This window comes from Pristiophorus japonicus, chromosome 4 (assembly GCF_044704955.1).
Source record: "Pristiophorus japonicus isolate sPriJap1 chromosome 4, sPriJap1.hap1, whole genome shotgun sequence".
NCBI classification, from domain to species: Eukaryota; Metazoa; Chordata; class Chondrichthyes; family Pristiophoridae; genus Pristiophorus; species Pristiophorus japonicus.
The window spans coordinates 212,135,983-212,162,019 of record NC_091980.1 but is presented as its reverse complement, the minus strand read 5'-3'; the positions used below and the strand labels follow the sequence as shown (position 1 = coordinate 212,162,019).

Genomic DNA, 26,037 nt, shown 5'->3' with positions numbered 1-26,037 from the left:
CTAACAGAAACCGATTTAACTGTTCCGATGAACCACATAATCAGGAAGACCCTGGCTAAATGAGCAGTTGGTTAGCAGCTGCTGTCATTTTACATTGCATTAATTCAAATAATGTTAACAGCTTTTTTAAATAGAGGCAATTAGCCAAGATGCTTCTTCAGATGTTGGATCAAGTTGGTTCAATTAGCTGGCAATTAGAAAGATCCACTGAAGAACATTTTTGAGGACAGACTTCACAAGTGTTCACTATGTTGTTTCCTCATTCATGACACCAAAAAAATCCTTCAAGGTTTAGATTTCAAGCTACTATTTAGTAAATAGTGTGCTTAAGGTTGAATAAACACTTTCTGAAATATCTTTTGCTCTCCTAAGTTGTTAAATTCAACAAAATGATTTTGGCCAATGTGAGACCACACACGATTGCCATTCTCTTTCCTTAATTCCCCCGAAAGAGAAAAAAAATGTAAATGCATGTGTTAAAATGGCACTTTACATGTTTCAATAGATGACCTCTGCAGTGAAGCTGGCAAGTACATTGACAGCAATGGCATCAGAGAGCACTCCTGCACCTTGCTGGCCCAGACATCACCTTGGTTACACATCTGCACACCAAAGACTTAAAATATTTTCATGTTACTAACAGATGTCACATGGCATTGCACACAGTGAACTGAAGGATATACAAGAACAAGGATGTTATGTCAAGTAATATAACCAAGAAAACTGAAAAAGGGGTAGCCCTTGGATCTGGGAGCATTGTGAAGGGGGCTGGGATCTGGCAATACTGTAATGTCTTTGTTTCTCGGGGCCAAGTTTCCACCGACCCTTAGAACAGCGCACCTCCATGAGGTCTACCGACTTTCTGGAACAAAAAGCGCGCCTAATCCTTACCGTGGTATTCTCCATACTCAGGCCTCCTTTGGACTCGCTGGAGCGCAGCAGAACCAGCGGCGGGGGGGGTGGCAAAGCCAGGTCCCAGTGCTGAAAACAGTGCTGGGACCTCTGCACATGCACGCTAGAGTGTGCGCGCATGTGCAATAGCTCCTCGCCCCTAGGTTCTGTGTGCTGCAGGCTGTGTGGGAGGGGCTCGAAGCACACTGCCCATAGCCCTGGCCGAATGGGCTCCCCGCCACGACCTGCGAGGATACAGCCGTCAATGTCCGTCATCAGAGACAAGAGATTCCGGGAACAGAAACCCAAACAAGAAAGGAAGAAGGAGCTGGCAAAAGTGACTATCAAGAAGGAAGATGACTGAGGCCATCGAGTGTTCCTTGGGACTGTCTCGGAGATATTCGAGGTGGGGCGGGGGTAGCAGGAAAGCAAAGAAATTGGGGACAAGACACGAGTAGGATTGGACCTGGGCAGGCTCGTATGTTTAACGTTGCTCCTCCCCCTCCCTCATCGGTGGCCCGCTGCCTTCCCTTCACAAAAAGGTAGGACTTCTATTTTTTTATTTGTTATTGATTGATTGCTTATTACTTTGGTCTGGGTGCTTTAGGTGCAGGGTTCCTTCTAATTTTTATTTGTTAATTAATTGCTTATTACTTTTTGTGCTTTGTTTAGTGCTTTGTAAGTCTTGGTGCTTTCCTTGTATTTTTTATTTGTTATTGAATGCTTATGTTGTGCTTTGTTTAGTGCTTGGTGCTTTAAATGTACTTATGCTTCTTTAATGTTGTTGTGAAGGTGTTCAGTGCTTTGGAAAATCCTCTAACTTCCCTTCCCCTCCCATCTCTGGCTACCTGCGCCTGATTTCTAAATGTCCACAAGGTTTTTCTGAGCGTACAAAAATGGACACATATGCTGGCCTAAGTTAGTTTGGAGTAACTAATGGCTGTCTAAACTTGCTTAAATGGCCAAAACAGGTGTAAGTGGCTGGTAACGCCCCCTTTTGAAAAAAAAATGAACTAACTCACTGAAAATGGAGCAAATTAAATGTGGAGAATTGTGATTTTTAAGATACTCCATAAAAAACTAGTTGCTCCAAAAAAATAGGAGCAACTCCTGTGGAAACCTGGCCCCTTAGAGTCTAGCAGTATTTTGCAGGGGTCCCAGTGTTTGGGAAAGGGCTTCCAGTTATATTGGAGAGGGAGGTTTTAGGATCATTACAGAGCTTTGGTGAGAGGGAATTTAATGTCTGGGAACATTTCAGGTGTCCCTGGGATCAGGGAACACCGACATGCAATTGAGAGGTTTGGGATCAGGGAATTGGAGGAGGAATCTGAGGTGGATGATCCTAGAATCTAGCAAACTGAGGAGGAGGTTTTGAAACACGGTGGTGGGGGTTGAAGGCAGAGTCTGGCAGTATTGGAGATAAGCTGGGATCTGGCAGTATTACATACAATGTCATAGGATATACAACACAGAAGTAGGCCATTCGGTCCAAACAGTCCATGCCAGCGATTATGCTCCATTTAAGCATCCTCCCTCATCTAATTCTATCAGCATAACCCTCTATTCCCTTTGCCCTCATATGCTTATCCAGCTTCCCCTTAAATGCATCTATACTGTTCGCCTCAACTACTTCCTGTGGTAGCGAGTTCCACATTCTCACCACTTTCTGGGTAAAGAAGTTTCTTCTGAATTCCTTATTTGATTTTTTGGTGACAATTTTATATTGATGGCCTCTAGTTTTACTCTTCCCCACAAGTCGAAATCAGTGTTGGGACCGCTGTTGTTCCCAATTTATATTAATGATTTAGAATTTGAATTCAAAAACACAATTTCTAAATTTGTAGATGACACCAAATTGGGAGGGATAGTCAACACTGAAAAGGACTGCAATAAGTTACAAGAAGATATTAATAAACTTGTAAAATGGACATATAATTGGCAAATGAATTTCAACACAGTGAGGTATTACATTTTGGTAAGAAAAGTAAGTACGTCACATATTACTTGGAAAATAAGAATCTAAATGGGGTAGAGGAGGAAAGAGATCTGGGCGTACAAATCACTAAAAATAGCAACGCAAGTAAATAAGGTCGTAAAAGCAAACATGTACTAGTGTTTATTTCCAGCGGGATAGAATTGAAGGGCAGTGAAGATATGCTAAACCTGTATCAAACCTTGGTTAGACCATACTTAGAATAGTATGTGCAGTTCTGGCTGACATATTATAAAAAGGATATAGGAGGCACTGGACAGTGTGCAAAACTGATTTACAAGATGATACCAGAAATGCAGGATTATACCTATCAGGAAAGGATGAACAGGTTGGTTTTCTTTTCTCTTGAAAAACAGAAGGCTGAGCGATGACCCCATTGAGGCTTTTAAAATTATGAAAGATTTTGAGATACAGAGTGTGCGGGATCCCACTTCCAGATCTTCTGCTATTTTGAATAGCTATCCTTAACCTCTACTCTCTGCTTTCTATCCGAGAGGGAGGCAGCAGGAGCAGGATCACGTGCCTGCCTTCAATCCGCCAAAACTTCGGCCCAGAGCCACTCGGCCATCATTTTGTGTTTTTACACCCTGCCCTTTTCTCCACAGAAACAGATCCTGAGCTGTACACACAGCATACCCAGTTCCCGCCACGACTGGGGTGATTTGACAGGACGGGTGCTCCACTGGGAAAGGAGGGAGGGTGGGTTCTAATGCTCTGATTGGGGTGACTGAATGGTTGGATAGTCCAATGGGGAAGGGAAAGGGGGAAGGCGGTTCCAGTAGCCTTGTGAGGGTGCATCCCAGGATAATTAGTTGCTCTTGCCTCATTTCCGATGTAAGGCATTCCAGCTCCATTGTTCTCCTTCCCATCAGCCTCCATCCACGTCCCATGTGACTGCATTAACTATGGGGTTGGGTTACTGGACTAGTAATCCAGAGTCCTGGGTGAATAATCCAGAAAAAAAAAAGCGGTGCAGGCTAGAAGGGCCGAATGGCCTACTCCTGCACCTATTTTCTATGTCACCCAGATCTTCTTTTGTACTCTTAGGTAATGTCCCCTTTCTTCTTCATCAGCGACTCCTATCTTTACATTCCTTAATTAAAGCATGTTAACATAAACTTTCTGCTTCTCCACTCCTGGCATATATCGGAAATTCACCTAAAATAATCATGAAAACATGGCTGGGGTTGCACAATTTTCTGATCCTATACTCCTGGCATGTGTGGGTGGAAAGTCTACCTTTAGTGCACTATTATTGAGTTTGACAACTGATGCAGTCTTTAATACATAAAGTTTCAAAAATAAATAAAATTTATCTCATTAATGCTCAAAAGTTCATTGTTGACACAGTTTCAAAGGGCCCAAGTTTCCACACGCGCCTAGAACGGCGCAGTCCCGACCTGGACGCCCGTTTTTCGTGCCACAATGTGCGCCTAAAAAAATCCTCCGTATTCTCCACCTCCCTGCAGGTCCTCTGGCCCTCGGCGTGGCGCAGCACGAGCTATGGGGGGGCGGAGCCAGGTCCCTGCGCTGAAAACAGTGCCGGGACCTCTGCACATGCGCGCTACAGTGGGCACGCAAGTGCAGTAGCTCCAGGCGCCCGAAGCACGCAGCCCCTAGCCCTGGCCGAATGGCCTCACTGGGGCTGCGTGAATAAGGCTCCTCCCACAGCCAGCTCCTGCTTCCACCCCCCCCCTCCCTCTCCCTCCCTCCCCCCCCTCTCTCCCTCCCTCCCTCCCCCCCCCACTCTCTCTCCCTCCCTCCCCCCGACCCGACCCAACCCAGCGCCACCTACCTGTAAATCTGGTGCTGGGGACGGGCCCTGCCCGAAGTCTCGGGCTGGCCCGTTCAGCCTTCGGTCCCGAAAGGCCTGCCTGAAGCACTTTCACACAGGTCGGAAGATGGTTTATTTAATCTTTTCTTTGCTTATAAATTTTTATTCAGGTTGGATTTATTTGTATAATATTTGTAGAAGTATAAATAAGGATTTATTATAGAATTTAATGACTTCCCTCCCCCCAACCTCGTTCTGGACGTCTAATTTGTAACCTACGCCTGATTTTTTAATGTGTAGACAAGATTTTTTCAGTTCTACAAAAATCTTCACTTGCTCCATTCTAAGTTAGTTTGGAGTACGTTTTCACTGTGGAAACTTTGAAATCAGGCGTCAGTGGCCGGACACGCCCCCTTTTGAAGAAAAAATTCTGTTCCAAAGTAGAACTGTTCTACCTGACTAGAACTGCAGAAAAAAAAATGTGGAGAATTGCGATTTCTAAGATAGTCCGTTCTCCACCAGTTGCTCCTAAAATTCAGGCGCAAATCATGTGGAAACTTGGGCCCCAAGTCTTGATATAAATAACTGTAAGCTTCAAAAATGGTTCCAGAGAAATTTTTATTTGTGTATTTCACAGAAATAAAGAGGCAAGTAACTAAAAAATAAACCCATTTGAACATAAGAACATAAGAAATAGAAGTAGGAGTAGGCCATTTGGCCCCTCGAGCCTGCTCCGCCATTCAATAAGATCATGGCCGATTCTGGCCTCAACTCCACTTCCCCGCCCGCTCCCCATAACCCTTCACTCCCTTATCATTCAAAAGTCTGTCTATCTCCACCTTAAATATATTCAATGACCCAGCCTCCACAGCTCCCAGGGGTAGAGAATTCCAAAAATTCACGACCTTCAGAGAAGAAATTCCTCCTCATTTCTGTCTTAAATGGGCGACCACTTATTCTGAAACTATGCCCACATGAGGAAAAACATCCTCTCTGCATCTACCCTGTCAAGCCCCTCAGAATCTTATATGTTTCAATATCATCTCTCATTCTTCTAAACTCCAATGAGTATAGGCCCAACCTGCTCAACCTCTCTTCATATGACAACCCTTCATCTCAGGAATCAACCTCGTGAACCTTCTCTGAACTGTCTCCAATGCAAGTATATCCTTCCTTAAATAAGGACACCAAAGTTGTACGCAGTACTCCAGGTGTGATCTTACCAATGACCTATACAGTTGGAACAGGCCTTCCCTGCTTTAATACTCCATTTCCCTTGCAATAAAGGCCAACATTCCATTTGCCTTCCTGATTACTTGCTGTACCTGCTTGCTAACTTTTTGTGTTTCATGTACAAGAAACCCCAGATCCCTCTGTACTGCAGCATTTTGTAATCTCTCCCCATTTAAATAGTAATTTGCTTTTTTATTTTTCTGACCAAAGTGGATAACCTCACATTTTCACATATTATACTCCATCTGCCAAATTTTTGCCCACTCACTGAGCCTATCTGTATCCCTTTGTAGATTCTTTACAGCCTCCTCACAACTTGTTTTCCCACCTATCTTTGTATCATCAGCAAATTTGGCTACGTTACACTCAGTCCCTTCATCCAAGTCATTAATATAGATTGAAAATAGTTGAGGCCCCAGCACTGAACCCTGTGGCACCCCACTAGTTACAGTTTGCCAACCTAAAAATGACCCATTTATCCCGACTCTGTTTTCTGCGAGTTAGCCAATCCTCTATCCACGCTAATATATTACCACCAACCCAGTGAGCTCTTATCTTGTGCAGTAATCTTTAAGGTGGCACCTTATCAAATGTTTTCTGGAAATCCAAATACACATCTACTGATTCCCTTTTATCCACCCTGCTCGTTACATCCTCAAAGAACTCCAGCAAATTTGTCAAACATGATTTCCCCTTCATAAAACCATGCTGACTCTGCTTGACTGCATTATGATTTTTTAAATGTCCTGCTCCTACTTCCTTATTAATGGACTCCACATTTTCCCAATGACAGATGTTAGGCTAACTGGTCTATAGTGTCCTACTTTCTATCTCCCTCTTTTCTTAAATAGGGGCGTTATATTTGCGATATTCCAGTCTGCTGGGACGTCTCCAGAATCCAGGGAATTTTGGTAGATTACAACCAATGCATCCACTATCTCTGCAGCCACTTCTTTTAAGACCCTAGGATGCAGGCCATCAGGTCGAGTGGACTTGTCCATCTTTAGTCCCATTAGTTTGCCGAATACTTTACCTCTAGTGATAGTTTTAAGTTTCCTCCACCACAACCCCCCTCTCCTCCTGCCCCACTAGCTCCTTCATTATCAGTTATTGGGATGTTTTTAGTGTCTTCTACTGTAAAGACCGATACAAAATATTTATTCAAAGTCTCCGCCATTTCCGTTACCCATTATTCATTCCCCAGCCTCATCCTCCAAGGGACCAACGTTTACTTTAGCTCTTCGCTTCCTTTTTATATACCTGTAGAAGTTGTACTGTTGGTTTTTATATTTCTTGCTAGCTTACTCTCATATGCTATCTTCTCTGCCTTTATTATTTTTTAGTCGTTCTTTGCTGGTTTCTAAAAATTTCCCAATCCTCTGGTCTTCCAATGTTCTTCGCAACATTGTATGCCTTTGTTTTGGAGTTGGAGTTGGAGCAGCGTGAGTTCCGGGGTTGGTGAGGCCTACAAAAGGCCAAGCGGGAGAGTGTGGCGGCGGCAGTTGGAGCAGCACGAGTCCGGGGTTGGTGAGGCCTATAAAAGGCCCAGCGGGAGAGTGTGGCGGCGGCAGTTGGAGCAGCGTGAGTTCCGGGGTTGGTGAGGCGTGCTTGTGCAGCTACAGGGAGAAGGCAAAAAAAAAGTAAAAAGAAACAGAAAGGTGACATCACAGCCAAACGGGTAAGTCATTGGCTGGTGATTGGTGAGTAGTTTTTCTTTCTTCTCTTTAACAGTGAGTAAACTTGAACATTATTGTTGCCTATCTAAAGGTTAAGTCATGGCAGAAGAGCTCGGTCGCGTGTTATGCTCCTCCTGTACCATGTGGGAACTCAGGGACGACTCCAGTGTCCCTGACGATTACATGTGCGGGAAGTATATCCATGACGGTCCGCGTTGCGGAGTTGGAGCTGAGGGTGGATTCACTCTGGAGCATCCACGATGCTGAGAATGACGTGAGTAGCATGTGTAGCGAGTTGGTCATACCACAGGAGAAGGGTCCACAACCAGATAGGGAATGGAAGACCAGCAGGAAGAGCAGTGCAAAGAAGGTAGTGCAAGGGTCCCCTGTGGTCATTCCCCTGCAAAACAGATGCACTGCTTTGAGTACTGTTGAGGAAGATGACTCATCAGGGGAGGGCAGCAGCAGCCAAGTTCATGGCACCGTGACTGGCTCTGTTGCACAGGAGGGCAGGAAAAAGAGTGGGAGAGCGATAGTGATAGGGGATTCAATTGTTAGGGGAATAGATAGGCGTTTCTGCGGCCGCAACCGAGACTCCAGGATAGTATGTTGCCTCCCTGGTGCAAAGGTCAAGGATGTCTCGGAGTGGGTGCAGGACATTCTAAAAAGGGAGGGAGAACAGCCAGTTGTAGTGGTGCACATTGGTACCAACGACATAGGTAAAAAAAGGAATGAGGTCCTACGAAACGAATTTAAGGAGCTAGGAGCTAAATTAAAAAGTAGGACCTCAAAAGTAGTAATCTCGGGATTGCTACCAGTACCACGTGCTAGTCAGAGTAGGAATCGCAGGATAGCGCAGATGAATACGTGGCTTGAGCAGTGGTGCAGCAGGGAGGGATTCAAATTCCTGGGGCATTGGAATCGGTTCTGGGGGAGGTGGGACGGTCTGCACCTGGGCGGGACCGGAACCAATGTCCTAGGGGGAGTGTTTGCTAGTGCTGTTGGGGAGGAGTTAAACTAATATGGCAGGGGAATGGGAACCAATGGAGGGAATCAGAGGGAAACAAAAAGGAGACAAAAGCAAAAAACAGAAAGGAGATGAGAAAAAGTGGAGGGCAGAGAAACGCGAGACAAAGAACAAAAAGGGCCACTGTACAACAAAATTCTAAAAGGAGAAAGGGTGTTAAAAAAAAACAAGCCTGAAGGCTTTGTGTCTTAATGCAAGGAGTATCCGTAATAAGGTGGATGAATTAACTGTGCAAATAGATGTTAACAAATATGATGTGATTGGGATTACGGAGACGTGGCTCCAGGATGATCAGGGCTGGGAACTCAACATCCAAGGGTATTCAACATTCATGAAGGATAGAATAAAAGGAAAAGGAGGTGGGGTAGCATTGCTGGTTAAAGAGGAGATTAATACAATAGTTAGGAATGACATTAGCTTGAATGATGTGGAATCTATATGGGTAGAGCTGCAGAATACCAAAGGGCAAAAAACGTTAGTGGGAGTTGTGTACAGACCTCCAAACAGTAGTAGTGATGTTGGGGAGGGCATCAAACAAGAAATTATGGGTGCATGCAATAAGGATGCAGCAGTTATAATGGGTGACTTTAATATGCACATAGATTGGGCTAGCCAAACTGGAAGCAATACAGTGGAGGAGGATTTCCTGGAGTGCATAAGGGATGGTTTTCTAGACCAATATGTCGAGGAACCAACGAGGGGAGAGGCCATCTTAAACTAGGTGTTGTGTAATGAGAGAGGATTAATTAGCAATCTCGTTGTGCGAGGCCCCTTGGGGAAGAGTGACCATAATATGGTGGAATTCTGCATTAGGATGGAGAATGAAACAGTTAATTCAGAGACCATGGTCCAGAACTTAAAGAAGGGTAACTTTGAAGGTATGAGGCGTGAATTGGCTAAGATTGATTGGTGAATGATACTTGAGGGGTTGTCTGTGGATGGGCAATGGCAGACATTTAGAGAGCGCATGGATGAACTACAACAATTGTACATTCCTGTCTGGCATAAAAATAAAAAAGCGAAGGTGGGTCAACCGTGGCCATCAAGGGAAATCAGGGATAGTATTAAAGCCAAGGAAGTGGCATACAAATTGGCCAGAAATAGCAGCGAACCCGGAGACTGGGAGAAATTTAGAACTCAGCAGAGGAGGACAAAGGGTTTGATTAGGGCAGAGAAAATGGAGTACGAGAAGAAGCTTGCAGGGAACATTAAGACGGATTGCAAAAGTTTCTATAGATATGTAAAGAGAAAAAGGGAAGTAAAGACAAATGTAGGTCCCCTGCAGTCAGAATCAGGGGAAGTCATAACGGGGAACAAAGAAATGGCGGACCAATTGAACAAGTACTTTGGTTCGGTATTCACTAAGGAGGACACTAACAACATTCCGGATATAAGAAGGGTCAGAGGGTCTAGTAAGGAGGAGGAACTGAGGGAAATCCTTATTAGTCGGGAAATTGTGTTGGGGAAATTGATGGGATTGAAAGCCGATAAATCTCCAGGGCCTGATGGACTGCATCCCAGAGTACTTAAGGAGGTGGCCTTGGAAATAGCGGATGCATTGACAGTCATTTTTCAACATTCCATTGACTCTGGATCAGTTCCTATCGAGTGGAGGGTAGCCAATGTAACCCCACTTTTTAAAAAAGGAGGGAGAGAGAAAACAGGGAATTATAGACCGGTCAGCCTGACATCGGTAGTGGGTAAGATGATGGAATCAATTATTAAGGATGTCATAGCAGTGCATTTGGAAAGAGGTGACATGATAGGTCCAAGTCAGCTTGGATTTGTGAAATGGAAATCATGCTTGACAAATCTTCTGGAATTTTTTGAGGATGTTTCCAGTAGAGTGGACAAGGGAGAACCATTTGATGTGGTATATTTGGACTTTCAGAAGGCTTTCGACAAGGTCCCACACAAGAGATTAATGTGCAAAGTTAAAGCACATGGGATTGGGGGTAGTGTGCTGACATGGATTGAGAAATGGTTGTCAGACAGGAAGCAAAGAGTAGGAGTAAATGGGTACTTTTCAGAATGGCAGGCGGTGAGTAGTGGGGTACCGCAAGGTTCTGTGCTGGGGCCCCAGCTGTTTACACTGTATATTAATGATTTAGACGAGGGGATTAAATGTAGTATCTCCAAATTTGCGGATGACACTAAGTTAGGTGTCAGTGTGAGCTGCGAGGAGGATGCTATGAGGCTGCAGAGCGACTTGGATAGGTTAGGTGATTGGCAAATGCATGGCAGATGAAGTATAATGTATAATGCGAGGTTGTCCACTTTGGTGGTAAAAACAGAGAGACAGACTATTATCTGAATGGTGACAGATTAGGAAAAGGGGAGGTGCAACGAGACCTGGGTGTCATGGTACATCAGTCATTGAAGGTTGGCATGCAGGTACAGCAGGCGGTTAAGAAAGCAAATGGCATGTTGGCCTTCATAGCGAGGGGATTTGAGTACAGGGGCAGGGAGGTGTTGCTACAGTTGTACAGGGCCTTGGTGAGGCCACACCTGGAGTATTGTGTACAGTTTTGGTCTCCTAACTTGAGGAAGGACATTCTTGCTATTGAGGGAGTGCAGCGAAGGTTCACCAGACTGATTCCCGGGATGGCGGGACTGACCTATCAAGAAAGACTAAATCAACTGGGCTTGTATTCACTGGAGTTCAGAAGAATGAGAGGGGACCTTATAGAAACGTTTAAAATTCTGATGGGTTTAGACAGGTTAGATGCAGGAAGAATGTTCCCAATGTTGGGGAAGTCCAGAACCAGGGGTCACAGTCTAAGGATAAGGGGTAAGCCATTTAGGACCGAGATGAGGAGAAACTTCTTCACCCAGAGAGTGGTGAACCTGTGGAATTCTCTACCACAGAAAGTTGTTGAGGCCAATTCACTAAATATATTCAAAAAGGAGTTAGATGTAGTCCTTACTACTAGGGGGATCAAGGGGTATGGCAAGAAAGCAGGAATGGGGTACTGAAGTTGCATGTTCAGCCATGAACTCATTGAATGGTGGTGCAGGCTAGAAGGACCGAATGGCCTACTCCTGCACCTATTTTCTATGTTTCTATGTTTTTAATTTGATACCAACCTTTACTTCCTTAGTTAGTCACGGATGGTTCATCCTTGTCTGAGAATGTTTCTTTCTCACTGGAATATATCTTTGCTGAGAGTTATGAAATATCTTCTTTACTGTTTGCCACTGCTTTTCTATCATCTCATCCTTTAATATAGTTTCTCAGTCCACTTTAACCAACTCTGCCTTCATACCTTTGTAATTACCTTTATTTAAGTTCAGGACACTAGTTTGAGACCTAGTTTTCTCACCCTCAAACTGAATTTGAAATTCTACCATGCTATGATCACTCTTCCCAAGAGGATCCTTCACTGCGAGATCATTAATTAATCCAAACTCGTTACACATTACCAGATCTAGAATAGTCTGCTCCCTGGTTGGTTCCACAACATATTATTCTAAGAAACCATCCCGTATACACTCTATGAATTCTTCCTTAAGGCCACCTATGCCAATTTGATTTGTCCAATAAATATGAAGATTAAAGTCGCCCATGATTATTGCCGTAATTTCTTACAAGCCTCTATTATTTCTTGATTTCTTGCCATTAACAAATAAACTACAATCATAGGTGCTCTTGATCACAGGTGCTCTCTGTCTTTGAGCAGTTGATAACAGATAAAAGTGTCATCTCTTTCTGAAATGAAAGCTTTAACAATTCAATCTCCATTTTGATTTAAATATTTCTGGAAAAAGCAAAGAAACTTAAATATTCACAGTATGAGGAGACATGCTCATGAATTCATGCTGATATACTGGGAAATTCAGCAAAATGATCATACTCAATGTACAGATGTGGTTGGCAGCTCTGTCCAACTATTGGGCGGTAAAAATACCCAGTCAAAACCAGGGACCTTAAAGTAAAAACTTCCAGGAAGGCAATAAAAGACACAGAAGATAATTCAGTGGTAATTGCAACTATGCTCTTGTAAATTCTGAAACTTTTTGATGTTTTTATTTTGTTTCAAATCTTATTTTAGACATGATAATGATGATGATACGACTGATGATAAATGTCTGATGATTCTTTTACAAAACGCATTTTGTGATTCAATTAATTTATCAAGAAATTATGACATGTAACTCTTTATGGAATGAAATGCCATTCTAAAATGTTTACATAGGCAGCTTCAATCGTAAATGGTAAAATAATTTCCAAACATCCTAACAGTAGGAAGCAAGGTTTGTGAATGGCAAGTGCACACTTACAAAAGATTTTTAATAATATATACAGGTGCAACGTCCCGAATCTGAAATTCCAAAAACCGGACAATTCAGCAAGCGGCGAGAAGTGGAGGATCGGTGGGCGGCGAGGTCCGAAATCTGGCAAAACCCAAAATCCGGCACGGATTCGGCCCGTGGCGAGGTCCGAAATCCAGCATGGATTCGAGCCATGGCTAAGTCCGAAATCCGGTAAAATCCGAAATCCGGCATGTATTCGGTCCCAAGGATTCCGGATTTCAGACTATTGATTTTCTTGTCTGAAATCCGGAAAAACCCAAAAACCGGCACGGACTCGGTCCCGAGGATTCCGTTGTACAGGACGTTGTACCTGTATATATAAAATGTATGCACTACCTTGAAGCTGAACCGAACATAAACTATTGTTGTGTCATGTATTTGGCAATGGCTAACTGCCGAGTATGTCAAAAGCAAGCACTAGCACTGTAGTACAGTACAGTATATAGTTGACGTATAAGACTAACTTTCATTCATCTTTGCTGAAAATTAAATAAGATATTCTAATCAATTCTCACTATTTCCCAAAGTTATATGCACTTCACTCTCTCACAATTTTCCTATATTCATGCAGCAACACTCTGCCTTTTGAAGCAGTTGCTGGTGCTGCACAACACCTAATCAAACTATGATTTTGAATCTTGTGGAAATTGAAAAAGTAATAATCTAAGCAAATCTTAATTAAGGCTGCTCTTCATGTTTATGTATGTTTTCAATACATTGAATTAATATTTTGTTTGATGCTTCTCTTAAAAGCACAGTTATCGATAAACAAATACAATGAAGTTGGCATTAACTTTTTGGCACACATTTCCTGCTTTGCCTGTAACACCATTTACCAATATTTTTAACAGTGTGTAACATTATTAAGGGTGTGGGATCATATTCATAATTTCCTTCTTAAACCATTCGATTTTCTGATCTCAACTGCACCATCACGGCAAGACACGGAGTGGTGACCAAGTGCTTTTAAGCAGAGAGGACGGCCACAAAAGGAAATCAATCTGGTCTGTTCCTGTACATCACCTAGCAACTAGATCAAGTGTGTCATTAACAAAGACTAGGTAATGGGTATTCTACCTAGCCTCTTGGCTAGAGAATGATGTATGCAGGAGAATTGAAAATAAGGAATGAAAATACCCCCTGTACAACCACCCCAAAAATGTCTACACTTGTGAAAGAGAAGGACTAAAAATGCACACATTTGTCTTAATTTACCAAGAAAAAACAAAAACATCTGTTCAGATTGCTTCGACGTTCAGGCATGGATCACCTTATTTACAGTCGAAGCACCGTAATAGTAAGTCAGTGTAACTATTCTAATCTGAACTCATTTTCTTACCTTTCACAGATGTATTAGGTGGGGGTCCCTCCATCCTCAAATTCCAGGGCGGGTCACCTAGGTTCGTAAAGTCCCTCATTTTCAGATAACTAATGGTGAGGCGAATTATTGATGCTTTATCTAACTGGCTTGTGATGGCTGCTGGGAGTGGCAGTAGTTTTGCCAATTCGTAGAACTCAAAGTTTTCCTTTCCTCGGCGGGATCGAGCAGCATCTCGAGATTTCTCCTTTCGCAAGGCTTGTAAACTAAGAGAAGAAAACAAACCAAGTTCAGTGCAACAGAAGTAACATTTAATAATTTAACAGTCCTGAGATGGTTAAAAAATGTTTGTTTATGGTCCAAATGAAAATAACAATTTAATTGTTTGTAGAGTATCATAACGCAGATTACCTAATTTTTTTTTTACTGAGGATTGTTCTCTGAATCTAGATTATATCTAAGTAGAATTTCTAGAAAAGAAAATCACCTTTTCAAATTAAGTGAGATGCAAAATGTGTGCATCTTTTAACAGACGTAAAGGTTAAATGTATTGCTGCTTCTACAAAATATCGCGCAAAAGTGGGAGGACATGGGTTTGTGCCTACAATTCCAGAAGCAAGAATTTACTAATCCCAGTTTTGTCCCTTGGGATGTATTGGGTTGGAACTTTGCCCTTTGCCACAGGAAGAAGCAGATAAATTAAACTAGCTTCTCTACAATATTTTCAGTCACCCCCTTAAATCAGTTAAAGATCTTGCCCATTCTCTGGACAAGTTAATGTGTATGATATGGGGGAAATTAAAGATGGTGGTTAAAGCACATTGAAAAGAGAATTCGTTGAAGCAATTGGTTAATTTAAAGGACACTCAAGTGTTGACACATGGGAAAAAAAATTTCTTTGTAGTTGGTGTGGAGTAGTCTACCCATTTATAAGACATGTTTTGTGATTTGACTACAGCTTGCACACAAATGAAATCTTCCTCTTGGTTGCAGAATCTTTCACTATTAATAAGAGTTGATTCAATGATTTATAGCTTGATTGAAAAATCAGAAACTAAAGAACAATTAGCCCTTAAAGTCATCCAAAATTCAATTTACATGACTTTATAAACCCAGATTGTTAACCACAGCAGCAATTTCAATATATCCTGCAAAGATAGCATGCGTTAAAACCCAGAACTTGCAATTGCACGCATTTCCAGGAAAAGGGCTTCCGTGAACGGAGAGCTGGGCTATTTACCCAACTTCTGCCCAGCGAATGACCGTGAAATTCTTATGCCTGGTAAAAGCAGGCATATGGTCTGCTTTTACCAGCGTACGACTTTTAAAGGACAGAAAAATAAATGTTTTTCAATAATCTATACATTTAAAAATTATTTTTTTAAAAATAAATTAAAAAAATATATTTAATTAAATATCATTTTGATTCATTTTAAATGTGTGATTGAAAAAAAATGTAAGTGTACATGTGTTTTTGGGGGTATTCCCATTCATATTTATGGTTATTCCGCATGCAGAATCACCATAAGTATGAATGGGGATCCTCCTTCTTTCATTGGTTGGGCTGGCTCACGTGATCCCAGGGCCGCTTGTGAACCACCCCTGGGATATGTGGGCCTCTACCCTCGGGTACCCGGAGAGGCCCAGGTTATTCTCTGAACCTCCAGGACTATCAGGTAAGTTTGTAGACTTTTTGCAGATCGGAGGCATTTGCTTGCGGGAAGCCTTTTGACTGCAATTTCTACCCCAACATTTTTAAAGAATTGCAACAGACATTGGTCGGTCAGTGGTACTTACCAGTTTTGCACATTATTAAAAATGTGCTATTTATACAAAGTTTCACATTTATGATAGTTCTACTCAAAAATTTTTATTATTTTTGATTCACATCAAAGTGGAAACCTCCTGTTGTAGATTGTTCCAACAATGCATCAGCAAAATGCAACAACAGATGGTCTGATATGCAAACAATATATGTTATCAGTTATAATGCAGGTTGGGAAGCAAAGTGTGACACACAGGCAAAATGTCGTTTATTCCAGAAACTCAAGTTGAATTAGGTTGAAAGATTAAAAATTTGAGTTATTAAATGATTTTTGACCTTCATTCTGTCCATGGAGTTAAACATTTTGGCATTATAAAGAGTTGTACTAGTAGTTATTTTGTTGTTCATCTCTAAGAGACCATTCCAGTGACTTCAAACTAAGAAAAGTATCATACTGTGCAAGCAATAAGTTACAACACTGTCAAGGTGAAATAACTTCTGCATTTAACACTCTGGATTTCTATTTACCAGTTCAACCAATCATTCTGCAACTGAACTTCTGAGAACAAAAAATTATCAATTAAAGTGGCTGGAACGCCTGCAAATTATCATTTAAGAATGGAGTAATTGCTTTCATCAAGGGAAGAATAGCTCGCTAGAACACATATGTCATTTTAGATTAGTGTTCTCTCTCCTGAAGCCATGGATGACACAGTTGATATAAGACTAAATGCCAAGACCAATCAATTGCTTTTGTAGCTCTGCCCTGAGCTGCAGTAAAATAGTTCATTTTCTAGGATCTACTCTTCATTATTGTAAATGTTATCTCCTTGGTAACATAATTCCATTTTTCATAAATTTCGTCTTAAGAGTATTGTCCCAATAATAGATGTTTTTTGAAAAAGAATGCTGTCAGCTTAACACAAGGATTAAATGTAATCAGTTGATAGCAGAGTCTCGTCCCAGTCCTGAACCCATGGCTTTCTCTAGCTTCACTCTTGTATCTCTCCTGCCCACTCCGAGCTCATTTCATCCTCAACACCAACCTCCTGCACCCTTAACCCTATTCCCACAAAACTCCTAATCACCCAACTTCTCTTCCTGGCCTCCTTGCATGATTATATTGTAAATGGTCCCCTTCCCTCAGGTACTGACGCCTCCCTTTCAAACCAGCCATCATCACGACATCCTCCCCCGTGTAAACTACTGCCCCATCTCCAGTTTCCCTTTCCTTTCCAAAATCCTTTAACGCACTGTCACTTCCCAAATGCGTACTCATCTTTCCCAAAACTCCATGTTTGAATCTCTCCAATCAGGTTTCAGCCCCTGACACCAAAACAGCTGTAACCAAAGTCACAAATGACATCTTCTACGAGTGTGACCTTCTGCATCCCCCCTCCTTGTCCCCTCTGCAATTTTTGTCTTGATTGACTACGTCATCCTCCTACAATACCTCTCCCTATGTTGTCCAGTCCAGTGGGACTACCCTCACTTTTTTCCACTTTTACCTATCCAATCAAAGCCAGAGTAGCTCAAGTAATGGGTTTTTATCCTGCCCCCAAATCACTAACTCTGCAGGCCCCAATGATCTACCCTTTGCCCTTGCTTCTCTCTGATCTACTTGCTGTCCCTCAACATCTATGTCTCCATCACCTCTCCCAACTCCTCTACTGCCTTTGTGCTGTCAGACTGCTTGTCCCACATCCAGTCAAGGATAATTTCCTCATTAAACATTGGTAAGGTCAAAGCTAATGTCTTTAGCCCCAGCCACAAACTATGTTCCATAGACACTGATTCTATCACCCTCCCTTACCACTATCTCAGGCTGAACCGGATTGTTTGGAACCTTGGCATCCTCTTCAACCTCGTTAATATTTCCCGACTCTATATCCCCTCTACCACAAAGACCGCCTACTTCCACTCCCACCCTTTCCTCAGCCTATCTGCTGCTGAAAGCCTAATCCATGCATCTGTCACTTCCAGACTTGACTATTCCAATTCTATCCTGGTTAGCCTCCTATCTTCCATCCCCTGTAAACTCTCTGCTCCATGAATCCTATCCTGCATCAACTCTCGTTCATCCATCACCTCTGTCCTTGCTGACCTACGTTGGTGCCTGGTCCCCCAACACTTCAAAATTAAAATTATCATCCTTGTGTTTAAATTAATGTATGGCCCTGTTCCTGCCTATCTCTGAAGTGGCGGCGTGAGCTGTGAGGAGGACGCTAAGAGGCTGCAGGGTGACTTGGACAGGTTGGGCAAATGTATGGCAAATGCAGTATAATGTGGATAAATGTGAGGTTATCCACTTTAGGGCAAAAACACGAAGGCAGAATATTATCTGAATGGCAGCAGATTAGGAAAAGGGGAGGTGCAACGAGACCTGGGTGTCATGGTACATCAGTCATTGAAAGTTGGCATGCAGGTACAGCAGGCGGTGAAGAAGGCAAATGGCATGTTGGCCTTCATAGCTAGGGGTTTTGAGTATAGGAGCAGGGAGGTCTTACTGCAGTTGTACAGGGCCGTGGTGAGGCCTCACCTGGAATATTGTGTTTAGTTTTGGTCTCCTAATCTGAGGAAGGACATTCTTGCTATTGAGGGAGTGCAGCGAAGGTACATCAGACTGATTCCCGGGATGGCTGGACTGACATATGAGGAGAGACTGGATCAACTGGGCCTTTATTCACTGGAGTTTAGAAGGATGAGAAGGGATCCCATAGAAACATATAAAATTCTGACAGGACTGGACAGGTTAGATGCAGGAAGAATGTTCCCGATGTTGGGGAAGTCCACAACCAGGGGACAGAGTCTAAGGCTAAGGGGTAAGCCATTTCGGACTGAGATGAGGAGAAACTTCTTCACTCAAGAGTTTTTAACCTGTGGAATTCCCTACCGCAGAGTTGGTGATGCCAGTTCATTGGATATATTCAAGAGGGAGTTAGATATGGCCCTTACAACTAAAGGGATCAAGAGGTATGAAGAGAAAGCAGGAAAGGGGTACTGAGGTGAATAATCAGCCATGATCTTATTGAATAGTGGTGCAGGTTCGAAGGGCCGAATGGCCTACTCCTGCACCTATTTTCTATGTTTCTATGAAACATGAGGAGAGCCCATACAGGTCAGCAAGGGCATGAGTGATAAGCGGGCAGGACCTGGGGTGGGATAAATGTGAGCAGCAAACTTCTGGATGAGCTGAAGTTTACAGAGGATGGAGGACGGGAGGCCAGCAGAAGATCATTGGAACAGTCAAGTCTGGAGGAGACAAAGGTATGGATGAGGCCTTCAGCGACAAATGGGCTGAGACAGGTGTGGAGGACGGCATATTATGGGGTCATAAGCTCAGCTCCGGTTGTAATAAGACACCGAGATTGTGAACAATCTGCCTCAGCCTGAGATAATGGCTGTGGAGCTGGATGGAATCAATGGTGAAGGTAAGGAGTTTGTGAAAGCGTTGAAGACAATGGCTTCAATCTTCCCAATATTCAATTGGAGCAAATTGCAACTGGATATCAGACAAGTAGTCTGATGACAGAGGCAGTTGGGTGATTGTGAGAGGAGCTGGAGAGATAGAACTGGATATAGTCACTGTACATGTGAAAGCTGACCCCATGTCTGCGGATGATGTTATCAAAGGGTAGCATGTAGTTGAGGTAGAGGAAGCTACCAGCATAGATCCTGGGGGAGTCCGGAGATCATGGTGCGGAACAGGAAGAGAAACCATGCACATTCTGCAGAGAGATCAAGGAGCCTAACAAACGCTGTAGAAAGGTTGAGGAGGGATAATGCGGATGTAATTTGTGTTTTTGGTTAGGGTTGTTTCGGTACTGTGGCAGGGATAGAAACCTGACTAGAGAGATTCAAACAGTTGTGGAAAAGATGGGCATGGACTTGAGAGGTGGCAAGACATTCAAGAATCTTGGAGAGGAACCAAATGTTTGCGATAAGATGGTAGTTTCCAAGAACAGAGAGGTAAAGGGTTGATTTTTTTTGAGAAATCGAGTGACAACGTCCATTTTGAAAGAGGGGGGCAGTACCTAACGAGAGGGAACCATTTACAATGTCAGTTCGCATGGGGGCCAGGAAGGTTAGTCGGTTGGTCAGCAGTTTACTGGCAACAGAACAATGTAATAGACGCTCTCATGTACTAGATCAACTGAGTGAGAGAATGAGGGAGATAGGTGAGAAACTTGAGACACAGCCTTAGGGCTATGGCAGGGGGACGCTGTGAAGATTTGGCTTGGTGGGTAATGGGAAAGGGGTTAGCAGCAAAGGCAACTGGTCTCAATCTTAGAGACAAAGAAGTCCATGAAGTCTTCGTACTTGTTATGGGAAGTGAGGATGGAGGGGGCAGGAGGGAGGGGTTTAAGATAGTTGCAAGTAGGGAAAAGATGCCGAGAGTTATCTTTGCTCTCCACGATGATCTGAATTAAAAATGGTAAGTGGGCAGTGAGTTTATAATTAATGCTGAGATGATAATATTATGTGACCTAATGTTACTGTGGCAGTCTTGGTCGAATTAACTTCAACTCCCCAACATCCAACCTGTAAGGGGAAGCTTCCACTAGTTTTGTGCCCAGATTCCTGCACAATCTGGGCAGAATTGGTCAAACCAGCGCAAAAAATTGGGGAATTTAAAATGAAGATGAGATAGGCTCATGTTTTCTGCGATTATTTACACTAGTTCAAGATTCACTCTGCCCAGATCAGGCCCCCTCCCACAAAACAGTCCATGTCTCCAGTTCGGAATTATGAGATTGCGCTGGTTCTGGAAGGCTCTTCAAATTGCGTTAATTTTCTTATTGCACAGGCAATAGTAGGCACATTTTTAAAAGTGTTTACGCATAGAAAATATTAAATTTACTAAAAAACTGAATAGTGTACACCAATGCAATGATTAAAATGGTTCAATATCATTTGTTAAGTCATTTTAAATCAGCTTACTCAGGTTATTTTTGGTGATAAACCCATTTTCATCTGCATTAATAAAACTGCACCAGGTTGCCACTCTTAAATTCATCAAGGAACACTTTTTAATGGAAAGAAAAAAAGAAACAATTATGTTCTATTATGCTGCACAACTGTGCTAGTTGGTGGAAGATTTTACGTTTGGATTTATGCAAATAAATTTTAGCGAAAACTCAAAACGTAATCTAACCAGTGCAATTTCAAGCACATTTTGCTCCCAAAGAGGAAACTCTAACCCCCCTCCACCCATGAAATCTTTATAGGGCATACCAACTATATTATGAACTGCGCATCAATCTCAGTCCGCCAGTATTTACTAGACATAAATGAAAGAAAGGAACAGTAAAATCTTAGTATCCCTTCCTTCTCATAACATTTTCCCTTTAAATAGTAACGCAGCACAACTGATAGAGACTTGAACCCAACAGTGGCTGTTAATATATGTAACAGGGGAGAAATTGGGGTAATTTGCAGCTCCTGTTAGTGCTGCAAACGACTCCTACTAAATTAGGTGTTTAGCGGTGCTGCGCCCCGATTTCCTGCGCCCAGAGATTGTGATGTCATCGCCTAAATTGGGTATCTCCCCCTGAAGCTGCGCCGAACGATAACGACAGCTTCAGGGGATGTGTACTAGGCAGCCGACTGCAAGCAGGGCGACATTTAAAGGGGAGGTGCCCGGCTGTTCATAAAAAATGGCTGATTTTCTCGTCTGCCCCGTTGCCACTTTGGACGCGGGGTCTGTGCCGCGATCGGTCAGCCTGGCACACTGCTTGAGTGCCGAGCTGATCACGCAGCACCCCCGCTCCCCGGTGGTCCAGGTAGGACCCTTTTTATTCTGCAGAGTATGCAGCTTGGGGCCTTCCCTTTCATTCAGGGAAGGGACCCTCCTATGCAGCAGTGCAATACGGCCCAGTGCGTGGCACTACTGAGCCATGCATCCCGCTACCGCCCCATAAAGGATGTGGACGCTTTTGGCGGCAGTAACCCCAATTGCTCGCAAGAGGCGAAACTTTGGCGCCTAGCGCAAAGTATCGTGCCTTGCGAATGTTACCTCGCACAAACAGGGCATGCCCAAATTCTAGGCCATAGTCTTTTGCTTGCTAGTAGATGGTGCTTTTTAAGCAAAAACTACTGACATGAGATATGACCAGCAATGGAGAAGGACTGAGGACTGGATCTGCACACCAAGGGGCCAAAATTGCCCCCTTGCTTAAGGCTGTTACCGACTCTAAAAGACGATAATGGGGCCATAAGGCCTTCCCAACAAGGGGTAAGGCGGAGAGTACAACCCATCTACAATTGCCTCTGGGCCAGGAGCGGCGCAAACAGGTTTTGCACCGTGCCCCGACTTTCCGCGCGCTGTCCCCTTGTCGGCCACGCGCTGACCACTTACTGCCCGGTGGCGCCTCCTTTTCCACCCCACAGGGGAAATTGCACCTCAGGAGTGCGGCCGTCGCCGGTCGGTGCCATTAACAGCTTCGCAAGATGGGAAGCTGCCAGTGGCTGTGCAATGCAGACACACTTAAAGGGGAGGATGCACTGTCACGACTGTCATTTTCTTTTAATTATCGGCAGACTCTGCAATCGGCCGACAATGGTGGCTGTGGGTTCGGCCGGGTCGCCAACAGGCAGTCTGTCACCCCCTCTTGGTGGTCCAGAGAGCGCCACAGAGGCCTCACTCGGCCTCGCAGTGTCCCTCCCCTTTAACTGGAGGTACGTTGCTATGTGTTAGCGTGAAGTGGTACGTCCGCGTTGCGCTGATGTGCTCAGCGGGGCGTTAAATGACACCGCCTGTCTTCTGCCCTGCTCCCGACTCTCTTCCGCCCCCAACACCACCCCGTTCATTTTTAACACAAACGGGTCAAATTTCGATCCATTCTCCATCCTATCTACTCTGGCGATAATTCTCGATTTAATTCGAGCCGCCCCATACGGGGTGGAGGGCAATTTCCAGCCCAAAATCTCCAACTAATTAAATTTTGCCATAGAGTCCAAACCCTCCAAAAGCTCCTCCCCCAAGCAGCAACAGTCACATCCTTGGACTGCACCACACCCCTTCCCCACTGAGCAGCAATTTCAGGTCTACTGTTAACTCTCTCTTCAACCACCTCCTTCATCAAGCAGCAAGCATGGTCCTGCACTGCAATTTCTCTCTCTCCTTTTCAGCAGCAAAATAAGCCCAGGACTCCTCACCCGCAGAAATGAGTTATTTCAGTCTTGCGGCAATGAAGCCCAGATAACCTTCCCTTCTGCACAATTAAGCATTAAATCTGAGCGAAGCGAAGCCCAGCCCAGCACAACACCTGCCTGCATCCAGTCATTACCCACTCTCTAACCCTGTTTGACCAAATACTGCACTTTGTTATGTATTGTCCATGTACATTAAATGTCTAGTTACAATGGTGCGCCACAAGGGGCACTGTGGTGGGAGACCCGAAAGTACCTGCGAGACAGAGTATAAAAGGCTGCCCACCACACCTGAGGGGCACTCTGAAGTTACACAATAAAGGACCAAGGTCACAACAGTTACTACAACACCAGACTGTGTGGAGTCAGTGGCTTGAGTGCTACATACATCACAAATTGGCGACGAGGACACAGACGAGCTCTTCACGCAACCATGACTACTTTGGGCACGCTAAAGGATTTCACAGAGGGTAATGACTGGGATGCCTTTACGGAAAGGCTCGAGTACTATTTTATAGCAAACGACCTGACAGGGAACACGAACACACTGATAGAGAAGCGTAAGGCGATATTGCTGTCCAGTTGTGGCGATGAGGTTTACCGTCTCGTCAGGGATTTGCTGGCACCCGCGAGCGCCAAGGACAAGTCATATGAACTCATTCGTAACCAACTGAAACCAAAGGAGAGCATCCTCACGGCCAGGCACAAATTCTACCACCACTGCAGACCTGAGGGCCAGGATGTCACAAAATATGCTGCGGACATCAGGAGACTTGCACACGCGATTTTGGCACACGCCTTAACGATGTGGTGTGAGACGTCTTTGTTATGGGGATTGGCCATGAGGGCCTCCTTCACAAGCTGCTTTCTACTGAACCTACAGTCAGCCTGCAGCAAGCCATCAACATCAGCCGGGCATTTATGACCTCGACTTGCAGCACCAAGCAGATGATCCACACGGTCTCGAGCCCGGCAGGTAATATTCACAGGATAACGCCCGTCACGGGCAAAACTGCAGAACGTGGCTCTGCCCAGGGCAGAGAGCATGGACCTCAGGGTCCTGAAACTCAAGAGTCCGCCGAGGGGGGCTAATCGAGTAGCACTATGCTGGTGCTGCGGAGGAAGCCATGGGGCTCACCGGTGCAGGTTTGCGGAGTATACGTGCAATACCTGCCACACGAAAGGCCACCTTCAGCGTATGTGCAAAAGAAACCTGACTCACCGTGTGGCTGAGGAGATGGTAGATGATCTGCTATCCAGCGAGGAGTATTGCGGTTTGGCTTGATAGGCATCCCAGCCCCAGGTAGAAGTAGATGATGTTTTTGGACTGTATACGTGTACCAACGATTCGGCCCCAGTGATTATGGAAGTCAAGATTAACAGAGTATGGAAGTGGACACGGGGTCGGGTCAGTCGCTGATGAATCAGGAAACTTTTGATAAACTGTGGATTAACCCAGTTGCACGACCCAAGCTGGTTCCGGAACTGATATCTGTTCTTGGCAGAGCGGATGTACAGGTATCTCACGGTGGCGAGACGCACGGTTTACCTTTGTGGATCATTGCAGGCGATGGGCCGATGCTACTCAGCAGGAGATAGATGGGGAAGGTGCGTGTGAGCTGAGAAGACTTCATTCTTCCCCGTGTTCACAGGCAGAGCAGGCCTCCACCTTCGGATCGGATGGCAGCTAAGGAAGCATGTGTGGGGTTGGGCAGAGCAGCGGTGGCCGTCGACTCTCCCCTGCAAAGTCTGAGAGTGAGAAAAAGGCGCTGGAACCAGCAGCAGCGCCGATCGAGCTGGAGAAGAGAGAAGGGCTTCGACAGGCTGCTCCAGCAGGCACAGTCGGCCCGCAGGCAGAGGCGGCTGTTCGTGGGGCTTGCAGCGGGAGGAGCGGTGAATCAGCAGTTTCAGGAGCGGGACACGCTTGGCGACGTCGTGAGGGCCGGTGCTCCGAGGAGCGGGGCTCGTCCAGGATCGGCTATGGCAGTGGGGAGGTCGGCTCCGGAGGACGTGTGTGTGTGTGTGTGTGTGGCGGCTCCCGGGCAAAAAGGTCAGCTGCGTGGGGTGCTTCGGAGGATGCGGCGGTGCGGGGGCCGGTGCGTTGCGGCTGCCGGGTGCGTTCAGAGTGTGGCGGCTCTCTCTCTCCTCGAGAGAGAGAGAGAGAGAGAGAGAGAGAGGGAGGGAGAGCAGGCAGCAGCGCAGCGAGTTCAAGATGACGGCGAGCCTCGAGGCAGCAGAGTTCTGCAGAGAGAGGCAGGTAGGCACCAGCAGAGCACCTAAAATGGCGGCGCCCAGTAGAAACCTCGTGGGAAAGACAAAATGGTGTCTTAAAAGGGAAATCTACCCGGGAGTCTTAAAGGGGCCTTACACCATTGGCGGTCCCCACAAAGAGACTTTTGTAAGGGCAAGAGTGAGTCAAAATGATTACTGTGATTTAAATGATTGATATGATTGGTGAAACGAGTTAATATCACAATGCACAGTTAAAAGGGTTAATGGATCTGTGACTAACATGACTAATGGATTAATGCGATTTCTGATTTTATGTGATTTATGCAATTGTTCAGCGGCTGCAGACAAGCCACATAGGCAACTATTTTCTGAGAACAGAGGCAATGCACTAGTGGCGATACCCTGTCTCAGCGCAGCCCATTACCTCGGGCAAAAAGGGGCAGTATGTTGCCACCATACCTGACCCAGTGGAGCTGGGATTTAATAACTGTTCAGTGTACCTGCAACCTTTTGATATAACTCTTCAACGCATCTATATGTATCATACAAATGTACTGTCTATATGTACCTGCTTTCTACTGGAAATTATGTTTGTGTACTTGTAATACCTATGTAAGGTCTGCAAATACCACATGCTTGCACCGGATCGCAAGCATAATCTC

General features: G+C 44.5%; 1 protein-coding gene across 1 annotated transcript in view; it reads right to left on the bottom strand.

Moving 5' to 3' along the window:
- LOC139263260 (neuronal PAS domain-containing protein 3) overlaps positions 1–26,037 on the bottom strand; it is a 1,415,846-nt gene that overhangs the window by 924,429 nt on the left and 465,380 nt on the right. Inside the window, exon 3 of the mRNA XM_070879060.1 lies at positions 14,248–14,492. Coding sequence (XP_070735161.1) covers positions 14,248–14,492 — 245 coding nt within the window. The remainder of the gene's footprint in view (positions 1–14,247; positions 14,493–26,037) is intronic.